Source organism: Vulpes lagopus, chromosome 4, assembly GCF_018345385.1.
Source record: "Vulpes lagopus strain Blue_001 chromosome 4, ASM1834538v1, whole genome shotgun sequence".
NCBI classification, from domain to species: Eukaryota; Metazoa; Chordata; class Mammalia; order Carnivora; family Canidae; genus Vulpes; species Vulpes lagopus.
The window spans coordinates 98,029,620-98,051,065 of NC_054827.1; the positions used below are offsets into that span (position 1 = coordinate 98,029,620).

A 21,446-nucleotide genomic window follows, 5' to 3' on the forward strand; every position below is an offset into this window, starting at 1 on the left:
ATTTTATATTTCTTACCCACTGGTGTCTTTCAATATAACATTTTATAAAGCAATTTTTAAATTTCTAAAATATATTATTGGAGGCATCAGAAATAATGAATTCCTCTCTCCATAAAAGGGTTTACTTCAAACTAAAGCTTTTTGGCTAAGTTTCACATTCATCCCCACACATGGTAGGCTCATGCTGAATGACTGATTATGGCACCATTACCAATGCCTGGGGCAACAGCCAGGGAGGTGTCATCCTACCGCTGACCTGAGCCTCCATGTCAGTAGAGCCTCATGTTCTGCATCTACTTTAAGATCCACTGCTCACTCCTTCACTTGAGCCAGTTCCCAGAAGGAACATGCCTCATGTCACTGTGTGTGTTCTGTGAACTAAAGCAGTTGTCCTCTCTGCTCCCTCATTAGTGATAGATGTTCCCCACCACCCCGTGCCTTCTACTGCTACTAACTACTTACCATCCGTGTTCCTGTAGGATCTCGTTCACTCACTGTTCTGTCGTGTCACCACAGGCTGAAGGATTAGGTTGGATTAATGTAGAAGTGACTCATTCCTCTAGGATGCAGTCTCTGGCTTGCAAAGTGTGGAACGTCTATTCATATTCTGAGCAAGAGAAAAAGACTCAAATGAGAAAATGGAGTTTTCAGAGTCCTAGGTAGCCTGGTCATCCTTTACACAAATGTCTACTTCTAAGAATTCAGGAATTCAGCTTCTACAAATACGCACTGGATCAGCACAGAATCAGTGGATCTGAGAGCCAAGAGGGCCAGTGCCCTTGCTTCCCTCCATTAGGAATCTGATTCCCCAGATCCCATAGATTAGGAAGAGCAAACATTCAAAAGCCACACCTACCCAAATTCAGACCCAACCATTTCTCACCTAAATGGCTTCAAGAATCCTCTTCCCATCTCCAGCCCCATGCCCCCTGACCATCCCAGTCACAGGACTCCCTGACTTTAAAATCCTCCAAAATCTCATGAAGTTCAAAGTCCTTCCAAGACACTTGTACCCCATTGGACTCAGGTCCAGCAACATCCCCTACTCTTTCCCATCCCATCCCCACCCCAGGTACACATGCCATACTCTCTGAGGCCCACAGAGTGGGCCATGCCTTGCTCATGTCTGCAGTGTTCTTCCTCTCTGTCACCCACAGTTCCTGCTTTGTCTGCTCCTGGCTACTTCAGGTAAGCTGTGCCTCAGGAGTTCAGGGCCAAACTCACTGTTTGTAGCTTTGCCCCCTTCTCCAAAAGAGTGAGCTCCTTGAGGGCAGGGCCACCTCTCCTTGTCTCTGCATATGGAATCCCCAACAGGGTGAAGGATCATCTATAGGGGCTAAACAAACTCCTTAATGCCTGCGTGAAGTATTTTGGCAAAATGTGGCCAATTCTAATATAAAACAGAGGACATTTGGAATGTGTAATCTCTGTGCAATGGGCCCCAAGTTCCCACCATCATTTCAGCCATGTGAAGCTAAACAAGCAATAAGACATAACATATAGAAAAGAAAAAAGAAAAAAAAATCCTTACAATCAACTGGTCATCTCTGCCTCCTGGTTAAGTCAACAGTCCAGGTACATGAGTGACTGGCCAACCTTGTCTCAACATATCCTGTTGTATTTTGTTGCAACACTCTACTTCTCCTTCAGAAAGTCACAGGGCACCTTGTGGAGCTTTCCCTAAGAAATTCCCAGCCCTGGGATGCACTGTCTTCCCACTGCCTCCTGTGGAGTCCTCCTTCCCATCAATGTGGTTACTTCCTCCTTCAGCACAAAATCTGGACTCCAGGCTCCTGAAGCTGGCTTCTCCCCTACAGGCAGCTATCAAAGCACCTTCTCAATAGAATTCATCTCTCACAAAGGAGGATCCACAGCAGGTGCACCCTATCTCCTCTACATCTACACGTGCACACAGCAGGCCATTTTGAACTAGCCCACGGACAAGTCCAGGGCTCTACCCTGCAGTCTCATGGCTTTCTAACTTTTCTCACTGGGAAAGCTTAACTCCATTCTCTGAAGTATGGCTTAATCCTCATCTATCTCAGTCATATGGTAATAGACTGAATATTGTTTAATCTGTTCCTTACATCAACATCCAAGTTGTGGCCTGGAATGGCTACTTGTGCCCAAGGTGTGTGATGAAGACCACACTTGGGATGCATTCTTGCAGGGCCTGAGACATGGCTTCTTTTCTTCCAGGGCAACTTGCCACCTGATTACCACATCAGCCTAATCGACATAGGGCTTGTGCTGGAGTACCTCATGGGCGGGGCGTATCGCTGCAATTATACTCGGAAGAGCTTTCGGACCCTTTATAACAACTTGTTTGGACCTAAGAGGGTAGAACAAAGTGAACTTGTGATGTTTTATTGTTCCTAGAGTCACATGTGGTCCCTTGCTGTCCTTCCCAATATAACTCAGCCTATTCAAAGCCAAGTTCATCACCCCATCCTCAAGCACACCTGTCCTTCCTCCAGTAGCAATCCAGGTGTGAGGCTGTACAGCCCCTAGAGATGCCCATGTTTCACCCAGGGCCTTTACACTCTCAGCCCATCAATTACATCTGCCCTCTGTCCTTTGTCCAAAATAGGCTTCCTCCTAGGCTCCCTTGTCTCTGCCCTCTCCAATCCATCCTATTGCTGTAGCTACCTTCATCTTCCAAACCAAGGAACATGGCTGTGCATTCCCTGCTCAAATACTTCCAGTGCTCCCCACCACCTGAGGAATCACTGCCAAACTCATTATATCACAGCATCCAAGGCCCTCTGTCAGCCTGAGAACTGCTCCACACTGTCATGGGACACCAGAAACCTCTGCCAGAATCAAACTGTACTACTGTACTAGCCATGTTTTTCCCCTGATCAAAATTCCACGCATATTGCAAGCCCAACTCAAATATCAGATCTTTCATGAAGCCCTCCTCTCGACCCCCACATAGAGCTCCATAAGTTCTGTGTCTGCATTTCTGTTAGAGAACCTCTCTGATTCCATCTGAAATTGGATTCCATCTGATTCACATCTTTCTCCTTAATTGACTTTGGCTGTCTAGAAGCAGTTTCCATATTAAAGCATTTCCTTTCCTTGAGTATTGCCCTTAATTGTTAATGATATAAAGTACGTTTTAACCTAGGATTATGTCCCCTACTAACAACACTACTAATGTACTACTGATGTTACTGTCACTAACATTAGTTATATGATTAAATCGATGTTTTTATCCTCTTTTATTATGCAGCCTAAAGCTCTTAAACTTCTAGGAATGGAAGTAAGTAAGATATGTTTTCATTGATTTTATATTCACCAATAATCACTTTATGAGTCCAGCCAGGCTTTCTGTTTTAGAGTCAACTTTTGTTATATAGACTTTCCTAGAAAACAATTTATTTAATCTAGACTTTCAAATTCATTGTTATAAACCTTAATATTGTATTCTGTTTCAAATTCCTCAATATCTTAATTGTGCGCCCTTCTGATTTTTAAAAAATTTTATATCTTCTTTTTTTCTTAACCAAACTGGCCTACATATTTGATTGGTATTTTTGCTTTATCAAGCAACTTTCCTTTTCCTGTTTTTGTTCTTAATAATACTTGCTTCATTTTTATTCATTCATTTCATATACTTTCTATAGTTACTGTATTGTTTTTATTGACTCCTTTTGTGAGGCTGACTCATTTTCAATCTTCCCTTTATTGCAATAAATGCATGAAAGGTATAAATTTTTCTCTGAGTATTGTTTTCATGATATTTCACGAATTTAGGTAAGTAGAACCTTCATTGCCATTCATTTCTAAAGTGTTTATAATTTTCTCTCTAATCCAAGAGCATTTAAAGTTTTTTGTTTTTTTTGTTTTTTTTTTTTTTTAATGTGTGAGGTAGAACACAACCAGGGGAGGAGAGGCAGAGGGAGAGGGAGAGGGAGAGGGAGAGGGAGAAGCAGACTCCCCACTGAACAGGGAGTCAGCTGGCTCCTGCAGGGCTCAATCCCAGGACCCTGAGGTCATGACCTGAGCTGAAGGCAGACACTTAACTGACTGAGCCACCCAGGTGCCCCTAACCCAAGAGTATTTAAAATCCATAAGTACATTGAAGTATTTCCAGATGCAGACTTTGTTGTTGTTTTATTCCTTGATATGTAGACTACATGATATCTGGAATCTTTTGAGATACAAAATCTCAAAGGACTTGGAGTATAATGCCTGGTAGAGTTTTGGTAAGATCCATGTATGCTAGAAATAAACATGTATTCTTGGTTTGTTGGGAATATTTCTTACATTTAGCTGTCAGATCAAACTTGGTAATTATGTAATTTAATTTGTTTCTATATTTAGGAATTTTTTCAAGTTCATTTCTAAGTGAGGTGCATTCAGGGACTCTTACTGTGATTGTGGATGTGTCCATTTCTCTTTATACGTCCAGTTCGTATCTTTTGTTATTTTATTGGGTTGTTTCTCTTTTTCTTGTTGATAGTGGTTTCGGAAAATTAACTCCTCCTTATTATATCCTCTCTCTAGCAATCTTAAAACTACTTTAAGATAATTTACATGCAATTAATATTTTGATAATATTATATATTATAGAAAGGTAGGCTTAAAGGGCTTCTGTTTCATAACATTTCATAGCCATTTGTAGATTTATATTTACTTTGGTATATATATTTTTAAATATATAGATATATATTTAAAGGTGGGGGAAGGGCAAGGGAAGGAGAGAGTCTTAAGCAGATTCCACATTCAACATGGAGCCTGACACAGGGCTAATTTGGTATGTTCTTGAAAATAAAGCTATGTTTATTTTAAAATTTCTATATGGCAATTTTTAACCTAAATAGAACAATCTTCCCTAAATTACTATAACTGTAGTTTTATTGTGACAAATTAGAAAAATAGAACAAAAACACTTAAATCCAGGGCAAGGTATGGCAGTTTCAATAAAAATATTACAACGACTCACTAAGAGATTATACCAATTAATTCAGTCATGAATAATGCATGATAGGAATTAGAGAGCCCCACCCCCTGCCCAGCCACTCCAGCTGTGGGAATGTACGCATGTTATCCAGACTTTGGGCCACAACTTCCTCATCTGAGGGAATGGAAGAAATTCACAATCTCTGAGTCATTGAAGAAGTATAGATATTGATGGGAAAGCTGTTTGCAAAAGAATAAATATCCATGTCTATTATTCCACTGAGTATTGAAGTCTTAGTCTGCAATAATCTGAGCCCCACATATTTTTCATTTTGCTTCCATGTTGCACTCCCAGTCCTTGCAGTCATGACCCACCTTTCTTTCATTTTTTTTTATTTTTTTATTTTTTTTCTTTTAATCTTTATTTATTTATGACAGTCACAGAGAGAGAGAGAGGCAGAGACACAGGCAGAGGGAGAAGCAGGCTCCATGCACTGGGAGCCGGATGTGGGATTCGATCCCGGGTCTCCAGGATCGCGCCCTGGGCCAAAGGCAGGCGCCAAACCGCTGCGCCACCCAGGGATCCCCCCACCTTTCTTTCAGATGCTGTTTTATTTTCAGAACCATCGCTCATCATCCCTTTAAGAAATGGAAATTTTGGCTTTTCCTCTGTACCACACTCATGAAAGGACAAAGCTCATTTAAAAAGGAATGTTTGCTCCATTTAAACACTGATAAGGAAACCTACAAGATTTTTCTCTATCCCCTTCTACATTTTCCTATTAATCTCTGGTTCACATATATCTGGCAAATGAGTGTTGATATTGGGAGACTTCCCTGGGGAAATAAACTTTACCTGCCTCTCCCATGGTGCTGTTTGTATTTTAGTGTATTCTTTGTTTCAGTTTTGCAGCATGTCCTCAGGGTTTTATTTTATTTATTTATTCATGGGAGACATAGGGAGAGGCAGAGACATAGGCAGATGAAGAAGCAGGCTCCTTGCGAGGAGCCCAATGCAGGACTCAATCCCAGGACCCCAGGATCATTCCCTGAGCCAAAGGCAGACACTCAACCACTGAGCCACCCAGGCTTCCAAGGGTTTTAAAATATTTATTACTGAAGTATAGTTGACATACAATGTTATATTAGTTTCGGGTGTATGGCTGATTCAACAATTCTATACATTACTCAATGCTCACCCTGACAAGTGTCATCACCATCTGTCACCATACAGCGTTATTACAACATTATTGCCTACATTCCCTATGCTGTAGTTTTCATCTCTAAGACTTGTTTATTTTATAACTAGAAGTCTGTACTCTGAATCCCCTTCACTTATTTCACCCATCCCTACATACCCTCCCCTCTGGCAGCCACCAGTTTTTTCTCTGTACGTAAGTCTGGGATTTTTGCTTGTCAGCTTATTTATTTGTTTTGTTTTCTAGATTCCACACATAAGTGAAAATCATGTAGTATCTTTCTCTTTCTAACTTATTTTACTTATCATAATATCCTCTACATCCATCCATGTTGTTGCAAATGACAAGATCTTATTCTTTCTTATGGCTGAGTAATATTCCATTGTGTATAAATACCACATCTTCATTCATCTGTCGATGGACACGTGTTGCTTTCACATCTTAGTTATTGTAAATAATACTGCAATAAACATAGGGGTATATGTATCTTTTCAAATTACTGTTTTTGTTTTCTTTGAGTAAATGGTCAGCAGTGGAATTACTGGATCATAGGGTAGTTCTATTTTTAATATTTTGAGGAACCTCCATACGGTTTTCCACAGTGGCTGCACCAGCTTGCATTTCCACCAACAGTGTATGAGGGTGCCTTTTCCTCCACATCCCCATGTATACTTGTTATTTGTATTCCCTCAGTTTTTAAAGGCTTGTGAAAAAAAACCTGCCAACCCAGGAGTATAAACTCATCAAACAGTAGTATGCTATTTCCATCCATTTGGGTTTAGATGGTTTACTTATTATAATAAACATGTGCTTCTATTCACAAGAATCAATATACTGAGTGGGAACTGCAGATATATTTACAAAATCTCTTTATTACTGCTGATGAAGGGTTTTCCTTTTTTTTTTTTTTTTTGGTAGTCATGAAATCCTTTGTTGTGCACTTATGGCAGAACCGTGAAAAATGTGTTTGCCTCCCCTCAGGATGATGAGCCTCCAGCAAAAGGGAAGAAGAAGAAAAAGAAGAAAAAGGAGGAAGAGATTGACATTGATGTAGATGACCCTGCTGTGAGTCGGTTCCAGTATCCCTTCCATGAGCTGATGGTGTGGGCTGTGTTGATGAAGCGCCAGAAAATGGCAGTCTTCCTCTGGCAGCGAGGAGAGGAGAGCATGGCCAAAGCACTGGTGGCCTGTAAGCTCTACAAGTCCATGGCCCATGAATCCTCCGAGAGTGAGCTGGTGGATGATATCTCCCAGGATTTGGACAACAACTCAAAGTTAGTGTCTCAAGGGAACTTAAGAACCAGGAGAAATTACTGTGCTGAGTACTTGCCCTTTTGGGGGAGGGTGGCAAATGTATTTCTCACTTAAGTACAATTATGTTTATTTTTTAAATAATCTTTTTTTTTAAAAGAGTTATTTATTTATTCATGAGAGAGAGAGGCAGAGACATAGGCAGAGGGAGAAGCAGGTTCCTCACAGAGAGCCCAATGCAGGACTCTATCCCAGGACCCAAGGATCATGACCTGAGCCACCCAGGCTTCCCAGTACAATTATGTTTAAAGCTTGTTCATAAATCACTTTGTCCTTTATGTCAATATTTTTTCTCCTGTCTCTCTGAGGCATTTCTATACTGTCATTGTTTTTATTGCCCTCTCGTTGAGCTATTGAAACGTAATTCTAATGCAAAGACAGTAAAACGGATTTCCATACAGAAATACACAAAAGAGAACAACTCTCATAAATGTGTCCCTGAACATGAATTTCCCAAGTGCTCCTCCATTTTCCTCCCGTTTAGCTGGGACAGGACAGCTAGAGGGGCCAGTTAGGCTCTGATAACTCCCCAGTAAGTTAAGCTGTGGCTAACTAGTTTCACCTCTTGTTAAGAAGATCAGAGTACTCTGACATATTTCAGGATGCTTCCTTTTCTCCTCCTTGTGTTGACACATGAGGAGATTTTTCTCTCATCTTCTCTATGGGAACTTGTGGAGCTCTTGGTGGTAAAACTCACAAAAGTGTGAGCACACTTCCCTAAGACTGGGCCCCCCTGGAGTTATTAAGTCTCAGATGTGTGCTCACAGAGCCTCCAACAATTTATCAATTATAGTTTGGGTTTTCCTACCCCCTCTGCTCTGGTTCTAGAGGTTTGTGCTCTAGTAAGTCATGAGTCTCTGTATCCACCTGTCTGTCTCTGCAATTTTGGGATAAGTTGGCCCTGTTACCTCAATTCTCTGATGAATTTAGAAGAGTTATCAATTTTTCAGTTTGTCCAACCTTTCACTTACTGTTAGGACAAGTGGTCACTTCCAAGCCCCTTACATGCAGAACTCAAACCCAGAAGTCCCAATACAACTTTATATGCCCATAAACTTGAGGCCTGTACAATCAACTCTGCCAACATCTAACATCTTCGTTTTCTGAGACACACTGCTCTTATTTTGGACTCAATGATTTCCAAAGTCACTAGCTGATTTCTAAACATCAGGAATTCGAGGCTATCTAAAAAAATAAGGAAGTATTCTCCCAATTCAGTGGGTTGCTCAGCAATATCCTTCTGCTTCTTGGAAGATTATCATGGTGCTACGTCACCGCACAGCCTATAGGACCTGAGGCCTGAAAGCATTCCTCTTGAGAGAACAGAGAATGCCATTCCTCCCTTCTATATCCTTCAGTTCATCATTGGACTAAAACTTTACAAAAAATGAAACAAAAACATGAAGGGTGATCACCATGGGACTTTATCTTAACCACATTCCATGAAAATGTTGAAGGTACAGAGCATGTTTATGACTGTTATTGAATATTTGAATGAGGGTCATGTAGAATATGGAATAAATTTTATGTTTACAGGGGCAACTGGGTGCCTCAGTTGATTAAATGTCTGCCTTCAGTTCAGGTCACCATCTCAGGGTCCTGGGATCAAGCCCTGCACTGGGCTCTCTGCTCAGCAGGAAGTCGGTTTCTTCCTCTGTGTTCTCTCTCTCTCTCTGACTTAATCTCTCTCAAGTATTTTTAAAAATATTTAAAAAAAAATATTATGTCTACAATTCAACTTATGTCATCCTCTCCTCCCCCAACTTGGCTCACATTACTTTCCCATCCTCCACCTCCAATGACTAGAACTTCACTGCTCTATGCCCCATGACAGCTAGAACCTGTCTCTTTCATAGCATTGACAGTGTTGAATTCTCTTGTAACCAGCATGTCATTGAAATATTGCACACATGCTGAGAAGGCATACATACAAATGTATGTGTTCACATACCAGTATATGACTAGCACCTAGAACAAGAAACAGGAACTTACTCAGACCTGCCAGCCTTCCCGGTGTCCCCTTTCAATGTCCATCTGTACCCTCCACAAAGGGTAGTCACTATTCTGACTTCCATTGCCACAGAGGCTTTGCTGTCCTTTCTGTCTGTATCCCTGTTCCATGAATACTCAAGGGAAAGAAATTGTCTTCTCATCTTTGTGTCCCTGGGGCCTGAGGGGCAGATGTGGGGTCCAATATGAACTCCATTTGAGGGGCACTTGGGTGGGTCAGTGGTTGAGTGTCTGTCTTTGGCTCAGGTCATGTGTTTGTCCCAGGGTCCAGGAATCAAGTCATCAAGTCCCGCATCAGGCTCCCTGTGCGGAGCCTGCTTCTCCCTCTGCCTATGCCTCTGCCTCTGTGTGTGTGTGTCTCTCATGAATAAATAAATAAAATCTTTTTTTAATTTTTAAAATTAAAAAAAAAAAAAGCTCCATTTGCAGCAAGAACAGTCAGTAGCCCAATATGACCAAGCACAGAGTCCTGGTCCCAAGCCATTCCACTCTGGCAACATACCCCATGAGCTTCCTCACTGCAGAGGATTGGAAATCAAGCATTCTGTGTCCTGTGGCTCCATGATGTCCCTGTCAACATGTCTCTCTAACAAAGAGCATGTGACATTGCAGCTTCAGTTCTGATCTCATATCTTTCCCTCCAGAGACTTTGGCCAGCTTGCCGTGGAGTTGTTAGATCAGTCCTATAAGCATGATGAGCAGATTGCCATGAAACTGCTGACTTATGAGCTGAAGAATTGGAGCAACTCCACATGCCTCAAGCTGGCGGTGGCCGCCAAGCACCGGGACTTCATCGCTCACACCTGCAGCCAGATGCTGCTGACTGACATGTGGATGGGAAGGCTGAGAATGAGGAAAAACCCCGGCCTAAAAGTACGTATGACTTGTGGTTATATCAGTAACAAGTGACACCTGTGAGCTCTTAACGCTGCACCCTGCTTAGCTGGGCACTTCCTGGGGATTATTTCATTTATTCCTCAGAACAACCCCACCAGGCAGATGTTTGTCTTTGAGATGAAAACCTGACATTTCAATATTAAGTAACTTACCTAGTAAAGCGTGGTAAAGCATGGGTCCAGGATCTGAACCCAAGTGGTTTAATGCCCAACCTAATCACAATTCCTGGCTTACAGAGCTTGGAGTCCACCTTAACTAACCTCAAACCCCTGGACAGGCCATCTACCTGCCATTGAAGCAGGCATCTGAACTCTGTTTCTACAGATCCCCTTACAACTCTAAAGTTATGTGATGTTATTTTAATTGGCAATGTTTTCACTACATAGGATTTCCAAGAGAATATAAAGTTATGAAAGGGTTTGCAAAGGATGTAGTGGGTAGAAAAGTGTATTGTGATCAAATCCTAGCTCTGCTGTTTACCATTAATGATTAGGTTACCTTTTTTTTTTCTTTTAAGTTGGCTCTACACCCAGCACGGATCCCAGTGCAGGGCTTGAACTCATAACGCTGAGAGCAAGATCTGAGCTGAGATCAGGAGTTGGACATCTAACCAACTGAGCCACACAAGTGCCCCAACTATTAGGTTATCTTTAGATAACCCAGTCCCTAATGGCAATATTATGCCAATCTCATGAGATAGCCATGAGTATAAAGAAAAGACATTGTATGTTATACTGTGTAGTGTGGTTCTGTTCTGTCAAATAGAAGGCAGTCCATGTCTTAAAAAGTATGAAGGTTATGCTTTATTCCTGTATGAAAAATGAGCAGCAGGATTAAGTCAGTCAGATTAAATGGGTATAAGGAGTCATTGAGATCCAAGAAGAAAGTGCTCAAGAAGAACAGAAATGACTCCAATAGATGGAGGTACTAAGAAGCTACAAGTATCAGAGATATAGGTTAAGGAAGAAAACAAGAACAATTTCCTAATAAGAAAATCCTTCAAGAGAATGTAGAAGGGGAATCCAATCTCAGGAAAAACAAAAATATACACAATAGTTAAGTTTCAGTTATGATTAAAATTAAAATTTGGAATGATTCTGAATGGCTGATAGAGTGTAAAAAATACCATTTGACCTCTGATTCCAAGAACATGATCCTTTAGTGCTGCCAGAATTCTATATTAAAATTGCTATATGGCCATGCAATACACAATATTTATATATTAATAAAAGTGGAAATGCTTGTTCTTGGTTTTCAGCTTTTAGAGTAGGCCCATAGACAAAGCACTGAAGACTCAAATAGGATTCCTAAACAATTCAAATGCCACCAAGTATGAAAACTCAAAAGCAAAGGCACAGCAGGGAAAAATTGGGTGGTGGAAGGCAGAAGGGAGGGCAGTAAGAAGGATAATATCCCATATTATAAAGTGGGAAATTGAGACTATCAAATGTTGTTGACACAAAAGATAAAGATTTCAGCTTATGATGTAAAGTTACAAAGGCAACTTTTTGGGAACTGAAAATATTCATGTTGCTATTAAAGGTGGAACAGAGGAATAGGATGAAAAGGTCAAATCTTGTCTAAAATCATAGGATGTCAATAGGTCATACTTACATTAACAAAGAAATAGCAGTATAAGATATCACTCAGGTTGTTCAAAATGTGAAGTTATCATTAAGAACTAAAATCAGAAATAGTAGGATGCCTGGGTGGCTCAGTGGTTGAGCATCTGCCTTCAGCTCAGGGTATGATCCCGGCCTCCTGGGATCAAGTCCCACATCAGGCCCCTTGCAGGGTGCCTGCTTCTCCCTCGGCCTATGTCTCTGCCTCTCTCTGTGTGTCTCTCATGAAAAAATAAACAAAATATTTAAAAAAATAAAATCAGAAATAGTTCAAAGTTACTATGTCAAAATATAAGTCAAAGATTTCTCTTGAAGATAAATGATTTGAAATTATATATTTAAAAAACACATTCCAAATCTGAGTATATCAAACTGGAACAACCAACATCAACACATATTTTTTTTAACACATATTTTTAAATTATTGGATTTTAGTTAAAAACAAAAAGCTCTCTGGACATCCAGGCAAGATGCAACAACAACAAAAGTGACTTATAAGGGAAAGAAAATTACCATCAGACTTTCAACAGCAATCATTTGTGTCAGGAAAAAAAAAATAGGGTGTGTCATATAAAGATACTCCCAGAAGGAAAATGACAAGTCAGGATTTTATATCCAACAAAAGTGATTGTTAAATATAAAGGGTACACAAAAGTTCTTACCAACAGGCAAGACCCCAGGAAATATTGTTCCTAGGAGCCCTTTCTGAAGACTATTAGAGAATGACCTTCCAAGAACCAAAATAACCAGAGAGACATCAGTATAAGGACTAATGAAAAGCCTCAGATATTTACTTACAGTGCTGAAACTAGGGAAGGGTTAAGACGGAGAGACCATAGTATGTAATGGCTATGTGTTCTAATAATGTAGATATAATATAACCATTTTAAAAGGGAAGAGAGAATCAGAGCACCTATGCAAAAAAAAAAAAAAAAAAAAAAAAGGAAATGTTTTCAGCAATCATGATTGATAGTAGTAGTATTAACAGTGTTATTCTAAAACTATAAAGTTAAAGCAACTGAGCAACAAGGGATATTTTAATTCTATAATCAGATCAGTCCTTGAGAACTAGGACTCGGTGTGAAACAAAAGGAAACACAGCTATAGTCTAGAAAGGTCAGAGTAGAAAGCCTGTAGCACTTATTGGAAGCATCAATATGAACTCATTCCTTCACTGACCCATGAAAAGCCTAGATACAATGACCTACCTAAAAGCCATAAGCATCTCCAATATCATTTCCCACTAACTGGAGCCAGAATTTCTAAGTGATGTGGTCCTTTCCAGATCCAGCAAGAAATGTACAAGATAAGCCTAGAACATCTTGACACACCAGAAGGCAAAGAAGCTATCAAAGACCAGTAGGGTAAGAACCAGAAGACCAGAAGTTTCCACTGGCCAAAGATGGGACAATTTGACTTTTAGTAATATTACTAACAGCAATAGATGGAAATATATTATACATGTTTAAATCCATGAGTTTATAATGATATTTTAATATCTTCAGTGGATAATAAGAAACCAATTCATTATCTGGAAGATAGTTAAATAAGAATCAAGCATTCATCCTGCATTTTCTACAGGAACTCAACCATGAGTAACCACTGAGAAGATGAAGGGAAATGTGAGAGTGTTCATAGATTTATTCCAACTAAGAGATGAAAAATAAATGAGTTAGAACATCACCAACTCTCAACACCCAGTGAGTTAACAAATCTAATGAGCATCAGTGGCTGCAAACATCACCACGCCCTTCCTGATGAAGGAACATACTGTCTACAGTCTCAGCAAGGAGCTTGAACCTGGGTCTGGTCAGGACTCTGCATCCAGCCACCAAGTGGACAAAGGAACACCTTGAATAGTATAAAAGTCATGTAATCCCCCAAATCCACTCCATAATCAACTCTACGGGTCCAAATCCTCGAGCTCTTCAGATAACCATCCAGAAAACATGCATACCAAAAAACAATTTAAAAACATACCAGAAAAAAAATAAAAATAAAAACATACCAGAATTTGGGGGCACCTGGGTGGCTTAGTGGTTGAGCTCTGCCTTTGGCTCAGATGATGATCCCAGGGTCCTGGGATCAAGTTCCACATGGGGCTCCCCACATGGAGCCTGCTTCTCCCTCTGCTGGTGTCTCTGCCTCTCTGTGTGTGTCTCTCATGAATAAATAAATAAAATCTTTTTTAAAAATACCAGAATTTTAAAGGGCAAGATTAAATCATAGTGCCTGCCACAGCACTTTACAATAGAAATAAAATGCAAGCCACCTGTCATTTCAAACTTTCTAGTTACAAAAATTAAAACTTTTAATGGTTATAAAAAGCTTTGTTAAAATACATTGTAATTAGAGAGTATACTTATCATGATGAGCACTGAGGAATGTAGGGAAGTGTTGAGTCACTATGTCGTACACCTGAAAATAGTAAGAGTATATGTTAACTATACCATAATTAAAATTAAAAATATAATAGGGACACTTGGGTGGCTCAGTGGTTCAGTGTCTGCCTTCGGCTCAGGGTACGATCCCAGGATCCGGGATCGAATCCCCCATCGGGCTCCGTGGAGGAGCCTGCTTCTCCCTCTGCCTGTGTCTCTGCCTCTCTCTTTCTGTGTCTCTCATGAATAAATAAATAAATAAATAAATCTTTTTTAAAAATTAAAAATATAATAAATTTAAAAATAAAAGTATATTGTAAAAAGAAACAGTTGAAATATTTTTAATATTTATTTAAATCAGTACATACAAATACAAAGTATTATCGTTTTGACATATCAATTGAAAAAATCATTAATGAGATAGTTAATATTCTGTTTTTGTACTAAGTCTTTGAAATCTGTTGGGTACTTTGCACTTACAAGTGCACATCCCAATTTAGACCAGCCACATTTCAAGTGCTCCATAGCAACATGTGGCTTGTAGCCCCCAAACTGGATAACCCACATCTAGGGATGCACAGTCAGGAGATAAAGCTATAAAAGAACAGAAAGAACTTTGTTCCTTTAAAGTGAGGATGGAGGATCCTTTTGGAGATGGATTTGTGATAGGGACAGGGTACGTGAAAGGGCTTCTACGGTGGCTGATACGAACCAATTTTATAATTTGCAAGGAATACGAGGATGCTCACTTTACAATGACTCATTAATCTTTGCCTTTGTGTGTGTGGTGTGTTTTGTATCTGAATTTTATTTTATGATAAAAAATATTTACAAGAGTTTGCCTTGGGGAACAGGATTGGAGAAGCAGAGAAATGAGCAGTGGTCCTCCTCTTTTTACTAGAAGTCCATTCAGCCCATTCAGATGTTCAACCACATATCCATATTACTCTGATTTTTTAAAGATTTTGTTTATTCATGAGAGACACAGAAAGAGGCAGAGACATAGGCAGATGGAGAAGTAGGCTCCCCACGAAGAGCCTAATGCAGGACTTGATCCTAGGACCCCAAGATCACAACCTGAGCCAAAGGGAGACGCTCAACCACTGAGCCACCCAGGTGCTCCCACTTTGATTTTTAAACTATGAATAAATCATAAATCATAAAATAAAATATGAGTAAATAAAATTCAGAAAAGAGAACCAAGAAAGTTGATTAAGTTGCAAACACTTTCCTTTTTTCACCTAATGCTTCTCTTAAATATTATGTATGCCAAGAGGTAGAAATATTTTTAAGCACCAAATTTCCTTCAAAGCATTTCTACGCTTACAGCATAAAAATATACTTATTTTAAAGCAATAATTATTTGGATCATTCTTTTTTGTTTGTTCTTTTTAACCTAACTTTTTAAAGTAGGTAATATGCACATAGTTCAAAAATTAAAACAAGACTATTTAAAAGTGTAAATGACAATGTGTCCCTCCCACACCTGTTCCACATCTGCCCTGTTCCCACCCAGCAGCAACCACTGATAGTCATTCCTTGTATGTCCTTCCATTTCTAAAGCTACTATGAGTGATCATCGTCTTTGTATTCTCTTTTTCACAAGAGCTGGCATACTCACTATTTAGTATCTTGCTTTTTCACCTAACCCGGGAGCTCTTTCCATATTATTATATAGGAAGTTCTCATTCTTTCCCAGCTGGGTCATATTCCATTATTTCAGATTAATATTTAGCCAGTCCCCTCTGAGGCCATGGAGGTCACTCCCGTCTCGTGGTGTTATACCCAGTGGCAGAATGAATGTTCTTGGACACATATGGTGTCTCACGTATTTGTTAGATACATGTCCAGAAGTGGAATTGGTGGCTCCATGGGGATATGTGCTTGCAATTTTGCTGGGTTCGACCAGCCTCCCTCTGTGGAGATTGTTCAATTTGCACCTCCACCGACAATGTAGGAGAATGTCTGTTTTCCCACAGTCTCACCAACATAGGGGAGGAGTTAACTTTTGAATTTTTCCATCTAATGGTAAACAACAATATCTCTGTGTAGTAACTGCATTTATCTTATTATGAGTGAGGGTGAGAACATTCTCCTCTCAGTACCAATGTCTCAGCTCACAGCCTTTGCTTATTTTTCTGCTGGATTGTTAGATTTTTTTTCTTCTCAATTTCTAGGAACTCTTTTCTAATTAGAAAGATTAGCCCTTTGCCTTTCACATGAGCTGCAAATATGTTTTCCTATGAGTTGTTTTTTACTTCGGTTAAGGCTTTTTTTTTTTTTCTGTACAGAAACTTCGTGCTTTTTTAAATTTCCAAATATAGTGATTTTTCTTTGATTGCTTATTTCATTTTGCTAATTTTTAAAATTAAGGTATAATTACTTCTTGATTTGGGAGCATAATTAGAAAGGCCTTTCCCCAACCATCCTCTTCTGAAAAATTCTTATGTGATTCTTTTTAGTTATTTTACATTCTTCCCACACTACCACTACCTTTTTTCTCTTTCATGAAATCTTTATTTTTTTTAAGATTTTATTTATTTATTCATAGAGACACACACACACACACAGAGAGGCAGAGACACAGGCAGAGGGAGAAGCAGGCTCCATGCACCGGGAGCCCGACATGGGACTCGGTTCTGGGTCTCCAGGATCATGCCCTGAGCTGCAGGCAGCGCCCAAACCACTGCGCCACCGGGGCTGCCTTCTTTCATGAAATCTTTATTTATTTTTTCATGAAATCTTTAATCTTTAATTTATGCTGCTGTGAGATAGAGTCCAACTTAATTGTTTTAGATGATCACCCATGATTTCTCAATACCACTTATTAAATAGTCCATCTTTATTCTTCCAATTTGAAGTGGTACCTTTACCTAATACTATTTTTCTATGTGTATTTGAATCTATTTCTGGACCTTCTATTCTATTCCTTTGTTTGGTCTATTCATGCACCTGTACCATACTAATATTGATTTTTTTCATCATATATCTTTTTAAATATGGTAGAAATAGCCCCTTTGTGGTGTTCTTAATAATGGATCACCATGAGAGATTTTTCTCAGCACTGAACATTGGGAACAAATTTCCATATTGGAGATACACATCACAGCACTGATAAAAATGACAACAAAGTTTTCCACCCACGGGCCAGGGCATCCTTTTGTCTAGGTCAAGCTCAAATTACATTTATCTTTTATCTTGATCCATACCTTCACATTTACATCTAAGTTATTTCCATATAAAATATTTTCTATTTACTTCCCTGAAGGTATTATTTTATTTTATTTTATTTTATTTATTTATTCTCACTTTTATTATTATATTTTAAAAATTTACCTGCTTTGAAACTTAATGTAAGCCCTCTGCTTTTTAAGGATTCCACACAATACTGCTTGCTGTCTATCTGAAATAATTTGGCACAAGTTCTTTTTCACAGTCTGCAACTCCACCAATGTATCAAACCAAATAAGCCACAGGACATCAGGACAGTGATAAACCTGTCATAGGACTGCTTAATTTATTGAGTAATGCTGAAGATCATAATTTTAAAATTTTACGTATACTAGGAAAATTTTCTAGGTTTGCCATAGCTTAAAAATCTAAAAATCTTAACAATTTTTTTCTCATTCTACATAGGTTATAATGGGGATTCTTCTTCCCCCTACCATCTTGTTTTTGGAGTTTCGCACATATGATGACTTCTCTTATCAGACATCCAAGGAGAATGAAGATGGTAAAGAGAAAGAAGAGGAGAATATGGTCAGTGCTACACTTGATCATAAAAGTATCAATTCACTCTCATTCTCAAAATTGTTGAAATTTCTCTTACCACGAGTTTAGAAACCACCATAATTGGGGAACTCTGTATAATTCTTTATTTTTAAAGAGGCCTATCTGTTAAATGTTATGCATTTCCCATTCAGCAACCTGCTTGACATGTGCCATTCTGTTTTCCAGGATGCGAATGCAGACGCTGGTTCAAGAAAGGGTGATGAGGAGAATGAGCACAAAAAGCAAAGAAGCATTCCCATTGGAATGAAAATCTGTGAATTCTATAATGCTCCCATTGTCAAGTTCTGGTTTTACACGGTAAGGCTTCCTCCTTAGCATTTGCTACATAGCATGTTTTGAGCACACAGAATTGTCAGACTTGAAAACATGTCAAAGGCTTTTTAAAATGTTTAAAATTCACAGAATTAAAATGAATTGTGAAAACAAAACCGGGACTCATTCAGATCTTCAGCTAAAATTGTATCTGCATATCTTGTCCTATATTTACACGCATGCAGGAATGTGGCCATCCTAGCCCCAAAAGCATCACTTTGTAAAGCAAAACAGTCCTGTTTGCTTAAGATGAAGGATTTTTTAATGCCTTCAGTAATAGAAACTTAGGGAAATACAGTTTTATTTTTAAGTGAACAAAGTGGACTCGTGGTTTAAAAGAGCGAACTCACAAATGCCATTTTCTTCATAAAACCAGTGGGTTTACCAAAGGAGTGTGGTTGAACCCAAATCATAAGCTCCTAGAACAGAGAAGCAAATTAAGGCCTCTCCACTCTGAAATGCACACCAAACTGACAACGGCTTGGTTGTACATTTTCCTCCAAATGCCTTTGGGGCCCACTGTTTTAACATCCCCAAGAGTGTGGTGCCAGCTACAACAAGAGTGGCCTCAGCCTTACACATGCATGCTATGACTTTTGTAGATAAGCTCCGGTTGCAGGAGGGCCCAGCATGCACGTAGAGGCTCTCACAACCATTGCAATCTGGGGAGGGTGGGGCAAGACTACCCATGAAGTCCCAAGCACCATGTTATAGCCTATGCCAAGCAAGCCCTGTCATGTTGTTCCATTTGTGAGTGACTAGGCAGGAGAAGCAATGGAAGGTGAGGAGACGGGTCCAAGGCTCTGGATGGGGCATTAGGCAGTGGGGCAGGCAGTAGGCAGAGGAAGGCTGCATGGGGACACAGATCAACCATGGGCCTGGGCACCCAACATTTTGGTAGCTACAACTGGTGATGCAGAGAAGCCACTGTCACCCACCTGCTCTGGTCAGAACCAGCTGAGCACCAGTGAGGCACCTGGCCTGCAGGAGAGCTCAACACAGGGCAGAGTTAGGAAGCAGAGGAGCCCCAGAGTCACCCCACACCTCTGAATACTCTGAATGCTATCTCTGGCCTGTGGCAAGATGTTACACATTTTATAGCTTCCCAGGGGATTCTGATGCAGCCCAATTTTGAGAACTCTGGCTCTAATCCTACTGCAAGGAATACATCATGGATACAAGGGACTTTACCTATTTTACTGGTAAAACTTATACAATTTGGAGAGGTGGGGGTGAATCTTTTTTTTTTTAAGATTTTATTTTTATTTATTCACAAGAGACACACACACACACAGAGGCAGAGACACAGGTTGAGGGAGAAGCAGGCTCCATGCAGGAACCCCAATGTGGAACTTGATCCTGGGACTCCAGGATCACATCCTGGGCCAAAGGCAGGCTCTAAACCATTAAGCCACCCAGGGATCCCCTGAATCTTAAAAAGGACAACAACCATTGAATCACAAATACACACTTGTTAGAATACCCCACCCCCACCCCCATTACTCCAGAAGAGCCTGGACCAGCGAGGGGCTCTGGAGGTTAAGATTCATCAACTACGCCATAAATCAACTTTAAGCAATGAACTTCAGACCACCTCCCTCCACCCCATACATCACTCCCATATATCTCCAAACTCTGCATCTTTTCCTGCCAGACAGATAGGGAGCATGCTGTGGCCTCAGCAAACCATAGATATGTCATTCCTAATTGTGGGGACTCAGGACAGCTCTGTGCACCTCGACAGACAGCTCTCACCCCCCACCCCTTCTAACCTCCCACATTTATCAGCAGTGAAAAGATTCAAGAGGGAAATTTGAAAGGCAGGGAGAGTAAGTAATATTTTCCGATTTCAGGAATGTAGAAGACACATCAGTGAAATATTAAAAATTTCCTTATGTATCATCATTTTGTGCAGCTCCATAATTCCCCCATGAAGGTGATAGTAGCCACAAATAACGTCTTCCTTTAGAAAAAGAATGCCAGTGCCCATATCATCCTAAAGTATAAAATGCGTCCTGATCTGCTTCAGAATTTATCCACACTGGCGATGGAAACAGAAGGTTTCCTCTAAATGAGTCAGTCTAGTTGGGAATGCAAACTTGTTTTAGAAGACCTGTCAACCTGAAAATAGGATTTCAAAAGTTTTTTTTCCCAGCACGTGTTATCTCCCCAAACACAGCTAATAGTTGTTCTGCCCTTCAGATATCGTACTTGGGCTACCTACTGCTCTTCAACTATGTTATCCTGGTGCGGATGGACCGCTGGCCCTGTCTCCAGGAGTGGATTGTCATCTCCTACATCCTGAGCCTGGCATTAGAGAAAATACGAGAGGTGATTACCCCAAAGGTCCTTCCTGGTGCCACTGAATGCTAACATTGATTCAGATATAGCTTCTTATTTGCAAAACACTTCATGCAAATCATGAGTGCTCTGGTAACTTTTTTTCTTTTGGGGTATGACAATACCAAGTGTAGCCCATTCTCTTGCTTAAGATTTATATGTCTTCTGCTTCCAACTGAATTTGAATTTGCAAATCAAAACACAAGGCAAAAGTCAATGATATTTAGCAATAAAAACAGTCTCAGTGACTGTAAAAGCAATAGTAAATGCTGCCAGAGGTAAACCAATTACTACAACCGGGTACAGATTTTTGCTGTTTCCCTGGAACTGAAAGACATACAAGATGACTATTTACCTACAACTTAGGACTCAGATTCCACATGCTCCCTGCCACCTGCAATGTGGAGTCTTCCTTCTTATTAAGGAAGGGCTCTTAGGAGGCTCTGAGAGGATGGTAGAGGAAATAGGGACATGTACTTTTAGATGAATTTTCATTCACTTTATTAGTTTGTGAAGGGCAAGCTATATCTAAGAAAAAATGAATCTGAACTAAAAAAGCATACTAAAGGGTTTCCACATGCTTCTTCCAACTGGTATAGAATCAGTACTACTATTTTGCCATCATTATTAGTCCTTTCACTGAACTGGAAAAAATATTACTGGCAACTTCTTCC

At 39.9% G+C, this 21,446-nt stretch overlaps 1 protein-coding gene across 1 annotated transcript in view; it reads left to right on the forward strand.

Moving 5' to 3' along the window:
• Nucleotides 1-21,446, forward strand: part of TRPM1 (transient receptor potential cation channel subfamily M member 1) — a 101,095-nt gene that overhangs the window by 50,602 nt on the left and 29,047 nt on the right. Inside the window, exons 18-24 of the mRNA XM_041751111.1 lie at nt 2,200-2,340; nt 3,236-3,265; nt 7,089-7,381; nt 10,073-10,301; nt 17,965-18,087; nt 18,286-18,417; nt 20,635-20,763. Coding sequence (XP_041607045.1) covers nt 2,200-2,340; nt 3,236-3,265; nt 7,089-7,381; nt 10,073-10,301; nt 17,965-18,087; nt 18,286-18,417; nt 20,635-20,763 — 1,077 coding nt within the window. The remainder of the gene's footprint in view (nt 1-2,199; nt 2,341-3,235; nt 3,266-7,088; nt 7,382-10,072; nt 10,302-17,964; nt 18,088-18,285; nt 18,418-20,634; nt 20,764-21,446) is intronic.